This window comes from Apostichopus japonicus, chromosome 10 (genome assembly GCF_037975245.1).
Source record: "Apostichopus japonicus isolate 1M-3 chromosome 10, ASM3797524v1, whole genome shotgun sequence".
Lineage (NCBI taxonomy): Eukaryota > Metazoa > Echinodermata > Holothuroidea > Aspidochirotida > Stichopodidae > Apostichopus > Apostichopus japonicus.
Window position 1 is genome coordinate 14892357 of NC_092570.1, and position 13562 is coordinate 14905918.

Genomic DNA, 13562 nt, shown 5'->3' on the forward strand with positions numbered 1-13562 from the left:
TAACAATTATCCTCAAAATAGACCTTTCAAACGTGTTACTGGTAATGCTCCTTATGAGTTTGTCTTCATCAATAATATTTCATGAACTCACAAGAGTTTGACTTTTTTAGATCAATAGTCTTTCATTCCTTACTAATTGATCGACAAATACAATCGAGGTCTTATTATCGACCAATCAGCTGTTGGGATCTGGCACACTTCAGTGACGTACTGATCGACCCGACCACCACCATGCACTTTGAAGATACAGACACACTCACACACTAACGCATGCACACGCATACATAAGTCTATAACTTTGTGCAATGGATCGATGATATACGTACTGTTTCAACACCATATTGGACCCTCTCTATTTGTGAGTATAATTTGCATTCTATAATAGAATTTAGGACAAAAAATATACTCAATATCTTATCTTTATTGTCGCCGACCCAATTAAATTAATCCATTTGCATCAATAATATAATTTTAATTAGGCCTGAGTATAGGGAGCCTGCCCATATGTAGGTCAGACTTACTGCTATCGCTTACACAGAAACATTGTTAATTATTAAAGTTTACACTATGCGTTCATCCTCGGCTCAGTTGGCCAAAACGGAACCTCCCAAAACATAATAATAAAGAAAGTAAATGCCGATTCTGAGTCCAGTAAGGAGTCAACTTAATTTATCCATATGAAATCCTCACAGATTGAGATGATATATTTATGGCTTTAAACAGTGAGTTAGTAATTTTGGTTAAAAGGGATAAGCTAGCTGAACACTGGGAGAATAAGTTCGACAATATAAGTGAGTTGCAATAGATCTTGAAGAAAGCTATGGTTTGGACCAGTAGGCCTATAGTGGTGATCAGTTGGAAGTATATATACTTTCTAACACATTTTGTGTTGTTGTAACATTTTTCATGTATAATTTCAATTAACTGATTTGCAAGTAAGAGCTCGTTTTATGACAACATATCATGTTCAAGGACATAGACATAAAGAGAGAGAGAGAGGAGGGGAGAGGGGGGGGGGGTCGTGGTAAAGAAACAAAGCCTGTAGGCAAGTGCAGATCCCCACCCCATCCCCTTAGAAAACGATCAGGAAAAAAATCGAACCTCAGCTTCTACCTCTATCGATTGATAGAGATGAACGGTTACCCGATTCGTACATGCTTTCATATACATACCCATGCGTATTATCGCATTATCGTTCCATCACTTATAGGTCGCAGTGACCCTAGAAAATGTTTTATACACCTTCTATATGGCCCCTCTTACCTCCAAATATACCCCTGAACATTGCTTAATTGCTGCCTGTGCTATAGTCAGTCAATAAGAATAATATCATAGATCCAACTTGGACAATACGACTCCCCGTCCTCCCATCACCCCCCCCCCCCGCCCCCTCTCCACAAACGTTAGCGTTACTGTATAGGTTAATAATAGGTAGCTTAAAATGTAGGTTAAACTCTACTGTATGTTAAATACGGCTTGAATAACACGACGTCGACATAATACGCAATGTTCTTGATTATTTAAATAATTTACATATGGGGAATTCTCTACTTTAGATTGTCCCCAAAGTAACGTGCCTAGGACTGACTAGGGGCTTGGGAATGAGTATACATGATGTGACACAAGTAAAGGCTACATCAAGTTCCCCCGGATCGGGTAATCAGCATTCTCTATAAAAAAAATGAACACGTTTGTCCGACAAAAAGAGAGAAAATTTCACAATAGGTATCATCCTGGACAAATCGAAAACCATGAAAGTGTGGTTTTTGTTTTCAGAACACAATGTTGTTTTACTGTAATTACAAATAATAGTATGTAAGCAATATTGTGATTTTGAAAAGTTCGGGATACATTTCAACCAGTTGCCGGCCTTATAGACTCATTTCAATTGTGGTCCATACGTAAAATACTCCCAAAAGGAACTTAAATAAATACCCCTGCCATAATTTGAACAGGGTCAACTTTGAGCTATATATATATATATATATATATATATATAGGGATGTAAAGTTTCATCAAAAATGAATACATTCCTAGAATAATTTCTCTAGGGGAAATTCAGAAATGAGTTTTTTTCTTTTTCAAAAATCATAATCATGTAAATAAATTTTCCACCTCTAGCACCTGCAGACGGGGAAATGGTTTATCTGAACTGGGAAGAAAAGAGAAAAGGCTTGATTGGTGGTCTTTGGAGGAATTTCGGCTGCTTCAGGCTAATATCTCGTGCAAATATAAGTTTTGATCGATACATGGCGATGATATCGGTACGGTGTCATATGAAATGGTTGCCATGGTAACGGAGTGTACAGGAAACATTTGATCCTGCTTGATTACGTTGAGTATATCGTGCGCATCATCACTCTAAAAGTTAATAACTGTATGAGAAGAAACAAATGCAGTCTTAATCAGTTTTATCCTTGCAGTTAGACGTACCGGAGCGAGTGCAACAGACCGATCTTGACCGGTAAGTACATATATATACATACATATACATATATATATATATATATATATATATATATATATATATATATATATATATATATATATAATTTTTATAATAATTATTTATTAATTTATTTCCCGCGTATTTAATATTTTTTTCCCGTCAATTCTGGTGCAATTTTCGTGGATAAAAAGACATGGGATATTATTTCTATAGGCCTATTATGATACAGTAAATAATGTTTCCATTATCGTTCGACTATAGTCTGGCCAACATATAGTATGCCATACCGTATCGTCAATGCGAAATGACAATTTCAAGCATAGCTGTAGTTCCTAAGTTTTGCAATATGACGAAAACCACCCAAGGGTAGCCGCCAGTAATAACAGCATTTTGCAGTCCAAACTTTCTGTAACACAACTCTATAATTTTCTGCTTCATGGTTTGGCAGTTATTTCTGCGTGCGTTTTTCTTTTGATGTTGAGTTTGCTTTACATTTAAAGGTGCAGTTGGGTTGGTTCATTTGGTTGGCTATGTGGTTCAAAGGGCAGCTAATGAACAATTTAATGTACTTAAGAGATATATAGACAGTGCATTCAATGTCTATGTTATACCGCAGATTCAATGGTTTACACAAACCGTCAAATTCAAATGTCCTATCTGAAATGACTTTCTAAATTGAAAAGATTATAAATTTGAGTTAAAATGTTGGAAGCCACCCGACGTGTAAGTTGTAATCCATAAGCCCTTGCGGGTTTCTCCCACATTTGTGGTCGCTTAAGCGTCGTTAACATAACTGCTGATCATTATTATATTATTAGACGAAAAAGTGTATTTCTTCTTTTTAATTCAATTGAAATGAACGGAATTGAACGACTATCTAAATAATATTATCTTGTAGTACGAAATGAGTTTTTAAGCAGACCTATCGTCCGTATTTAATCTTATAGGCAAATCAGGCACAGTTAAATATACAATACCGATAGGCATGACTCTACGCTGATCAACGGTAATGTGTAATGGGTATCCTAATTCCCTATTCCCGCCAAATTGGTATTTGTTTTGTCTCTCTTCAATTACGCTCATCAAATTTGCCCTCAGATCGGAGTCTAAAGATAGTTTCAGCTCCTCAGTGTCCTTATTCATGCATGTTAAGTCAGTCCAGTGATTAGGTTACACTTGTATGTATATTCCGACTAAATAAATAAAACATTAAGGTACTTCACTCAGCTCTGCAAATAGCTAATGATCCCCGACAACGTGTAATACACAAGTTGTACAGTATAGTCAGGAAGGGATGCTGCTGCTGTTTTGCGATAGTCCTAAAAGAACCGTCGGCATTCTCTTGTGTATATACAAGACAGAGAATTATATACTAATAATCCGCTGGGACGTCACTCCGCTACGGATGCAGCTGGCCGGAACATACTATCATGTACAACCGCCCTTTACTACACGTACACCTACTGCTGGTGCTGCTGCATGCCTTCAATACCGTAGAAACCTCAGAACATCAACTCCATTTCCGCCATGCAGACTGCTCCCAAACCCAACCCATGGGCCCACTCGGTTTTATGGCGCCGACCGACCCGCCAGTCGCATTGTAGGTAATAATGGCTTCTTGTGTGCTTTTTATAAGACGTTAGCCTGGGACTGACTAACCCCACACACAGCCTCCCCACTCTGCCTGGATGCAGTTTAACGCCATACCCGGGACAGCAGGAAGGGATATCTACTGTATTTAATCACTTTATTAATCCAAAGGGTAGTCGAAAAAATCCGTATATTTCTCGTGACTTAGTTATAACAGTTTTAAACGGGTTGTTGTCATATTTCACGGTGATGTGAAGAAGTGCAGCTATGCTTCAATACTTCGATGATCTGTGGGTAAATCATTGAAATATTATTACTACGAAAAACATACATTTTTCAGCTGAATTGTCCAGATTACATCATTATTCTTCTGTTGCCAGATGCCTTTACTAGATATAAAAAATATATAAAATAGTCCTATCTGCGCGATGCATATAATGCATGAGCATATGGTTTGGACCTAAAGATAAATACATTTTTTTAAATATTTATACAGCAATTTTGGTCAGCAATTAACTTTCGCTACTAGAATATCCTTTAAATGTCGCTCACCGCCTCCAACACAGAACCTTCCAGTTTCTCAACTTCTGTCAAAGATATCTATTGTTTCGCTTCCTGAATTTATCTTGTTATATCTCTCTTTTTTTCACTCTCTCACTAAGCTACTCGCCGAGAGCTGCAACATAGCTCTCACCTGCTCCTAGCAAATTAGGAATCTAATGTTACTCAAGCGAGAAGTTCGCAAGACACTAATGATGGAATCAATGTGACAGAATGGTTTTAATAAAGAAAGCGTCTTACGGATCCAGACATTAAATAAATAGGTGAAGAAGATTAAATAAACATCGATATCTTGGGGAGTTGCACTTCGTTCATCTCGATTCATGAGTGGAGAAACAAACATTAGTCATAAAAAGTACATAACTTTGACGCCTGATTGATTGATCAATTGATACGAGGATATATGCATAATCATAATCTGCAATATTACAAATTACTCTATAGTGCATTTAGAGCCGATATCAATCAGTCAATCAACCGATAAATCAATCAATCGAACACAGATATCGTGGTGATATTTTTGTTAACGCGATCCGAACAGGGAGCTGCTACTCTAGCAGCTCCCTGATCCGAACTACTGTAAACCTGTATGTCCCTGCATACAGAAAATTGAACGTATTATATAACGACAGCGAGTGAGATATGCAGTGTAGGGTATCATGAAGGTGAATATATGTTGCGGAGACTTCACATACCGAATAAGGGTGGGTAAGTTAGTGTCGGAACTCAATGAATAATGGTGATGGTACATTGGCGATGATATTGTGGGCAATGAGGCAAGTTTTTATTTTGAATTTTGTTTTTCATGTTTTGTTCTAAAGACAAAAAAAAAGAGAAGTGTGAAGATGGCTGGATCGCAGGCAATGGACACCGCTCATCTTGAAAGACTGGCCAAAGTTCTTGAGATAAACTCCAACGAGCCAATAAAGCCGCCAAGATCAGAGGAATCAAAGGTAAGAGAAGAGGGAAGGTGGGGTGGGGGGGGGGGGGCGGGGTTGGACCAGGTGGCATCATATTATCATTGAAGTACGATATAATTAAAGTAATACAGATATATGATATATGTTTAAGTATGAGTGTTCTGCACTGAGCAGGACTACCCTCATTAAAGATGACAATAATAATAAAACAAAAAAAATAAAAAAATGACGTCACATACACGCAATAAATCGAAGAGAAGCGAAAACGAAGCTTTCGATTAAAATATGTGCTGAAAAGTTGACCGGTAGACGTTCCATCGTCGTATACGTACCTACAAACTTTATCCTTCCAAATGTATCAAATTATGTTCAGGTTGCATATTATTATGATTATTTTTTGTTTGGAATTAGATTTTTTTTATCATGTTTCTAGATGACACGACCGTCCACCGTGCCGGCCATTGGGACAAAGGATCCGAGCCCAAAAGAAGAACTACTTCCGGGTGAAACACTTTCCATGATTGAAATACGAGTATGTATACATACATTCACAAACAGACCGATATTTTCATAGAATTTAGGTTTGGAATCGACAAAATTTGTGGTAAAATGGAACAATATGAAAAAGGAGTATCGAATTATGTGGAAATAAAGTTTCTTTTCATTAATGTACATTTTCTGCAGAAATCCAGCACTGCTCAAGGTTTTTCTTGAAATATTTGTTTCTTCACACACAGTCACTGAAGCGACTTCTATTTGAAGGAAGAATGATGATTTTCGATGATGAATGGAAGAAAGCGTCTTTCGTTTTTCAATCAGTTCTTTCCAAATGTCCGTATGGCATACTAGCGCCGCAGGTAATATTATATCGCCAAACCTATTTAAAGCTATCATTCTATTTCGGTATATAAAACACTTTCCATGCAGAAAAACTAGTAGGTCTCACCAGTGGCGTTACAAGGAGCATCAGTGCTCCCGTGCCACAATAGAAATGGGTCTCCAAAGGATAGTCCAAACTCAGCCAACAATGGGGTTTTTTTTGGGGGGGGGGTCAACTTATAATTTCTGGCACCTCAAGAGGCCCGGATATGACACTCTCAGGCTCGTCTTCTTGCGGAGAGGGATTTCATTTGAATACCTATTTTTGGAACCCGTTTGGTTTACTGACTGCACTGTATATATATATATACTGGCCGCTTCGCCTGCCTATCGCTGACTTCAGCGGATGAGTGGAGATTTTTTCCGATCTTGACACTGGACCCCCGGGCCGCTTGGGAGTTCGCATCGAAACCCACTGGGTCTCTTCGCGTGTTGCCATCCGCCGGGAAAGATTACAGCAGACCTCGATATTGTTTGGATGGGGAAGGGTCTCTCCAATGTTGGTGGATATAGTGGTTGCAAGCACCACCAGCTGTTTGACTAACATGTCTGCTTATAAACATTATACTGTATAGTTCTCATGACTATGCCGATCCTATCGTCCTATCCATCAGAAACGTACGTAGCTAATGGTTTTCCTCCGCCTCGGTATATTTGCTGATCTGTTCATGAGATGAGGAGATTACAACTATATGTAGCTGCTTTAATTTTCGAGGCTTTTGTTTTCCACTAGGCTGGAGCAAGAGGACTGATTGTTTGCGTTCAAGCATATATCCTGAAAACCCTCATGTTTACCGAATCCGATCTTCTTGTTCCTGACTCAAACAGGTGAGTACCATTGTGGGTTACTTATGTGTTAAGTTTCAGAGGGTGGGTGGTTGGGAGGGAGGGTTCGTTTTCTTGTATAATTTTTAAGTATAATGACCAAAATTTACAATCACATCATCAAACTTTCGTTAAATTTGACTTTAGATATAGAGGGTAGTGTCGATGTAAAATAAAGCTATACTTGCTACTGAAGGGGAGGAGTGGCAGGGGGAGAGGTTTGGGCAGGAGAATGGGTAGGTAGGGATAAGGGTATTGGGTCAGGGAAGGGTTTGTGTAAAGGGTGGGTGAAGGGAGGCGGTAAGGTAGGGGATGATTGAAGCAGTTAGACGGGATTAAAATAACTCTCATTCACATCGGATATGGATAAAAAGGCATATTCAAATAAATCAGGGTGACATATTTAAATAATTGAAGATTAGGGCATTTATTAAACCCGTAATAATTATAAATTGCATTGCCTAGATATTTACTAGACTCTACGCTGTGAGGAGGGGGGGGGGTTCGTTTTCTGTTATTATCTTTACTTTGTGTAACGATGAAAAGGGTGAGGGGTTGGTTTCCAGAAGTTTGCGAGGGTCGTGATAAAACAAAGTTGGAAGAAATCACATTGAGCTATTTACATATTACGTGATCCAGAATAAAAGAAGAAATTTGCAAATTGCCAGATATGTTTTAATCATTATGGTTGAATATGTATATATATATATATATATATATATATTTTATAGCAGTAGAGGATTACCTCGGTTATCGGCAGAGAAACATCAGAACAATGCTCTCGTTGACGCCATGGCGGCAATATTATGGCGTGCTGGAGAAAGGAAACGGGCTGTAGTATCGGTGTTGCATAACATTCACCCTGGGTTACTACACACGGATGAACGAAGAATGGAACACTTAGCAAAACGGGTAAGCACTTTCTGTTACTAGGGGCGGGGGGGGGGTGGGAAGGGGGAGGGAGAGATTGGGGATGGGAAGCGAATTCACATTTCCTACCGACTCTGATCTAGGTAGTGATCTGAACCTTTGTGATCAGGGCCAGAGGCGAATCAAATATTTTAAAAGGGAGGGGGAGGGAGAGGGGAGGAGGGGGGGGGGTGGGTGCTGATGCCCGGGGTCGTTGAAGTCGACTGTGTGAAGTGTATAGGGGGTTCTGGAGGGGGAATGAAATGGTGTACGTCAAATGGTACATTTTGAACTAGCATATTTAGACTATATGCCAATGAATGCTTGTCGACAGGTTCAAAAAGGTGGTTGGGTGTTTACCCGTAGTAGTGGTCTTATTCGTCCCAGAATGAATATAAAAATGCCCCAAATGAAAGGGTTTTCCCCGGTAGACAACGGGAGTGGTGATCATGCATGTTTTTTAAAGAAATCAGCTCGGCTACTTCTCTTATTAAATAAGAAAACCCAGTTAAATTTTGTTTGTCCTGACTTTTCATTTTTCCCGGGCTTGGAAATGCCAAACTTGTCATTGGGGGAGGGGGGGGGGCCTTAACAAGCCAAATTGGCAACCCCTGATCCCGAAGCTACAGCCAAGTGATGATAAACCACGGCTATTAAAATGTTTAATAACTATTGATAATATGCTCATGCGTGCTCGTTTTGGTTCAGAATTTTCCAAGATATAATATCATACTTTTTCATTTTTCAGTTGCGATATTTCGAGTTAACGTCGGAGAAACAATTGAAGAAAACTCTACACAGAGAGCTACAGAAGGTAAATATGAAATATGAAATTGATTTGTGTTTTGATTTGTGTATACATTGCGGTAATACCATGAGTGTATGTCATATACCAGAGTAATGATATACTTTGAAGACGGGATGGTAACCCTTGGTAAAGAAAGAAATTAAAGACATTAATTTAGTGAGTGAACAAAAATCGGAACTGCAGTCAGGGGAGCAACCACGTATACTTCGGTGGGGTTAGGCGGGGGGGGGGGGTTCTCGAAGGTTAAGGGAGAGCTCACATCTGGACGACTTTGTATCTTACCAACCCCCTCCCCGCTTCCTTATACCGAAAGGGTGATGCGCCCATGTCTGCTGACATATATTCCACGTATTAGGCACGTACTTCTTTGAATTAATCTGATCAGCATATAACCTTGTGGTAATATTTTATTAACGTTTAGCATAAAACACAAGGGAGGGAAATGCTACTCTGACAATCCTTTGCACGGAGTAACGTGTTTTGTCTCTCCTAACAGTTTACAGACCAAGAAGGCGGTGGCGTTCTTAGCTTTCTATACAGTCTCTTGTTAACAAGGACGTCCGAAAGGTAATTTCCCATTCACACCCCCAATATAGACCGTTTTATGTGTATATAGATAGTGGGGGTGGGCCGGGGGGATAGAAATTACGTGGAGGAGGAGGGGAGGGTGTAACAAACGTGCGTGATATATTTCATAAATATTATATGCAACTCATGTGACTATGCTCGGAGATACTATCTTTCATATAGAAACTGAATAACTTTCTTCACTCCAGCCTTACAAAATATAAACTTTAATAATGATAGTCGTAATAAACACAGGAGGCGGCGAACGGAGCGAGAGTATAATCAGAGGCATGGGTTAACTGGGAGGGGCGAGGGAGAAGTACGAGGAGTACCAGTGTTGTAAGAATAAGATGCAACGATTCAAGACACGTTAAAGAAGGCTTAGAGGAGCGGAGGTAAAATGGGTGGGGTCCGGGGAGGGGCGGGATTAATTTGAGCAACGTACGGTACTAATACCTTACATTCCCAACATACGCTTGAACGGCAGAGATGGTCTAAGGAGGGGAGTGGTGAGGGTAGGGACAACGGTGGGATTCAATTAGTAACGAAGCAACGTATACAAATATACCTTACATTCCCAACATACACATAAACGTTAGAGAAGGCCTAAATGAGAGGAGGGGAGGTGGGGGAATGGGATGGGATGGGTTGGATTGATTTAGTTACGCCTAACGTATAAATAAATAAATACAAATACATAGAGTAAATATCCCATCATTATAAAACAGGGATCTTCTTATTTTTCTATTGTTATTTAGACAATAACTCCTTTTTGGTCCCCTTTTTCTTTCTTTTGTGTGTTTCAGGTTACAGGCTGACCTACAAGGGGCAGCGTTGTTAACAGAGAAGAATCGATGTGCAATATCTTTACTTAACCTTCTTTTAGTCGGTCAGGCGACTCCATACGTCTTTAATGGCAAAATTCTCTACGACGACGATGGCAATTTACTAGTGAGTCAACACGTTTGGGTCTATACAAATCGAGGGCGCCATTCAATAATAGAATGAGCTCAATTTTAGTCTCTCATCTATAAGTGATACAGGTGTAAGGGACTAGCAGCTTTCGCATGTTTCCGCTTGTCAGACGCGAATCCAAGGATGTGGTGTGGGGAAGGTGGGGGGGGGGGTGATGTTTTTAAAACAAAAAAACTTATAAATAGTTTAAACAGTCTATGCGAGACGGAGCCAATGGTGGGAAAGTTCAAAAATTAAAAACTAACAATAAAGAAATATGATAAGATATTTATGTCTCTAAATCCGAAGACATCTTCCTAAAGTACAGAGTAAAAATATTCACAGTAAAAGTATTATTAGTCTTATGATTTTGTCTCTCTGACTTTATCACGCATGAAGGCGAGTCCTGTTGTTGGAATTCTCGAGCGAAGTGATATCGGTCTACTTATTATTGACAGAGAAAAACCAGCAAGTCGAGACCCAACGAAACACGTGAGTGAATTCAAACTGAAACTCCCCAATGTCAAATTAATGGATATGTTTCTATACATGATGTATAATATGTGTGCATTTTATACGAGTATAGGCCACATCCAAAGATTAGAATCCTGCAGGTATTCATGCAGGCTATCTTTGCTTGATTTCCCTTATCTTCCCCCTTCATCATCTTGGCGAGCTTCCAGTGGTGGACTGGAACAGAGGTCTATCGGGAAGAGATACCCCCCTTCCTCTTTCAGAAATTATGCTATATTGCGCAACTTTTGAAATAATTATTGCTTAACCTTTTTGCACTTCAATTGTTTAATACAAAATACCGGCAATTTCGTTTTTCTTCCGGTTTTTTTTTTTTTGGGCGATCCTTAAAGTTTTTAAGGAGACCATTAAAATGGTCGCGATCCCAAGCTTTGAATATCAGGGTATAAGGACCTGTTTGAGTCAGGAACAAGATCGGATTAAAAGAACACCATTCATTTTTGCAGTGTAACATCAACCGTCCATAGCTGGTTCCTATACATGCGTCATTTGATAACTGACAATATACACAGATGATTTATGATATAAAGTTCCAATTTCGTTTTTTTCTCGTCAGCTTGGCAGCATGCTCAAGACACCAAAATTTCCCATCTGGGTGACATCTCTAAACCGACACATCTCAGTTTTGTTTGCAACAAACATTAACTTAAACAGAGACTGGAGAAGCGAACAAAAATTTGATCTATATTATCTAAATTGTCAACTGACGCGACGAGAGGCAACAAAGATAACTGTTGGTAAGTTAAAGGCAGGAGGTTCCTGTCGGGTTAGGGTGTACGCATGTGGTTGGGGAAGGTGGGGAGGGTGGGTGAGGTATGGGGGAGGGGGAGGGTGAGAGGAGGGGTTATGCGGGGATTGGTGGTGAAAATGAGTGGTGCCCATTGTGTCAGAGGAAACGATTAGGGGAAGGGTGGGGAGGGGTGGGGCAGGTATTCCATAGTATAGCATTATACTCTCAAGTTATTGTATGGGAGCTCTGAAGGGACATAAAATTTACCTGTATAAAGAGTAGACGCCCCCTTGATGCTCTGAAACTGAACTTCATGTGCTTCTTTCCCTCTTTGAAAAAAAATGTATTAAAAGATAATCGGAAGGAAAATCTCAGCACCTGTTCACTTCTATCGTTAAATAAACGCATGTATAAAACATCACCAACAAATAATATGTTTTCCCTTCCTAGATACGAGAACCACCAATTCCTATTCATCAACTACCAAGAAGGGCAAGCCTGATCCTAAATCGTTCCCTATAGTGGAAGAATGTATTTCATCAAGATGGCCCGGGGCTCGGATTGATTGGAATGGAGGTATCCCTTACTTTTAAAAACAAAACTGGTAATGTGACGTCATAATCTCTGTACGGTCGATTCGTGTTTTCGTATAGAAACTAATTTGCTTGCAGCAAGAAAACAACTTGATATTACTCGTGGAATCTTTTTTTTCGATATTGCTCTCCTAAAATTAAAATATAAAGGTCACAATTATTGGCAACTCTAATAGTTAACTGCTAAATGTCTTCAAAAGTTATACTCCTGCAGTGGTTCTGATTTTTCATGCATACAGCTGGTGACTACAGGACAGTAATAGGTCTCAGTGAGGGGCAATGCTCTAAGTGTTCGTGTGTGTGAATTTGTATGTGCTTTAGGGCAGAGGGGGGAGGGAGGAGGAGGGTGTGGGGGGGGGGGGGGTTAAGGTTTACTGTCATATTTGCGGTAATACTGATGACAAGTGAAGTGTTACGATCAATATAAGGACTTCCGTCTATGACTGACTTCACAATAGCGACGTGTCAGTATAGCTTAGTAGACCTATAGGTTAAAACATTTTTTATTTGTAATACTGTTATTTGTCATAGCTTATTGTTATTTGGCCCATTTATTGGTGCGGGGGATGAGGCCGGGGATGAGGGGAATGAGGGGGGGGGGGTTGAGGAGGATTAGGAGTCAAGAAAATGTTATGTTTTCAACATAAATTGTACCGACAAGCAAAACTTACATTCTCAGTTAAATACATATCATCGGGGATTTATTATTATTATATTTTCCTCAAGATAATACCATTATACTGATAGCCCTAATATAGGTATATGAAATTGATACCCAATATTATATGTGTATGGTGTAAGGCTATATGTATGCAAGGCTTTTTTATTGCCAATACTTGATATGTATAAGGCGTGTTATAGATACCGTGCCACGATTAGAATGCATCCGCCTGAAAAGTTAACCATTGTCGGATAATAGTCTTAACTTAACTTACTGAATTGACTGTTTTGTGAGTCATAATCATTTTTTTTTTTTTCTTTTGATGCTTGGTTGTTGGAGAGTATGAAATAAACTACATATAGGGTCCACAAAATATTGGAAGATTGAGGGTGATTTTATAGGCATTTCTTGAAATCCTGGCTGAAACGAGATGATTCCGCAGCGAGAGCTGACATATGGGCTTGGAGAGCATTATGCTAAACTTTGACCTCTGCGAGCTCAAAATCTAAAACGGTCATGGTGGCCAAAAATTTAATGTGCTAAATGATAGCTCAAGAATATCAGCTATCATATGTTGGGTAT

The 13562-nt window shown here is 39.4% G+C and overlaps 2 protein-coding genes across 4 annotated transcripts in view; one reads left to right on the forward strand and one right to left on the reverse strand.

Annotated features, from left to right (window-relative positions):
• The window catches only part of LOC139975285 (methylcrotonoyl-CoA carboxylase subunit alpha, mitochondrial-like), a 344390-nt gene that overhangs the window by 18260 nt on the left and 312568 nt on the right, over positions 1-13562 (reverse strand). The window lies entirely within an intron of this gene.
• Positions 221-12639, forward strand: LOC139975044 (inactive ubiquitin carboxyl-terminal hydrolase MINDY-4B-like). 3 transcript variants are annotated; one of them, XM_071982657.1, is made up of 13 exons: positions 221-358; positions 2122-2464; positions 5422-5553; positions 5954-6052; positions 6258-6377; positions 7133-7227; positions 7956-8136; positions 8882-8947; positions 9438-9508; positions 10315-10459; positions 10862-10954; positions 11553-11733; positions 12177-12639. In XM_071982657.1, exons 3-13 carry the CDS (start codon positions 5446-5448, stop codon positions 12317-12319), a joined length of 1302 nt encoding a protein of 433 aa, XP_071838758.1. In that variant the 5' UTR covers positions 221-358; positions 2122-2464; positions 5422-5445; the 3' UTR covers positions 12320-12639. The 3 variants fall into 3 exon arrangements, with proteins under 3 accessions (XP_071838758.1, XP_071838759.1, XP_071838760.1); XM_071982658.1 differs by having other exon boundaries at positions 7959-8136; XM_071982659.1 differs by having other exon boundaries at positions 7962-8136.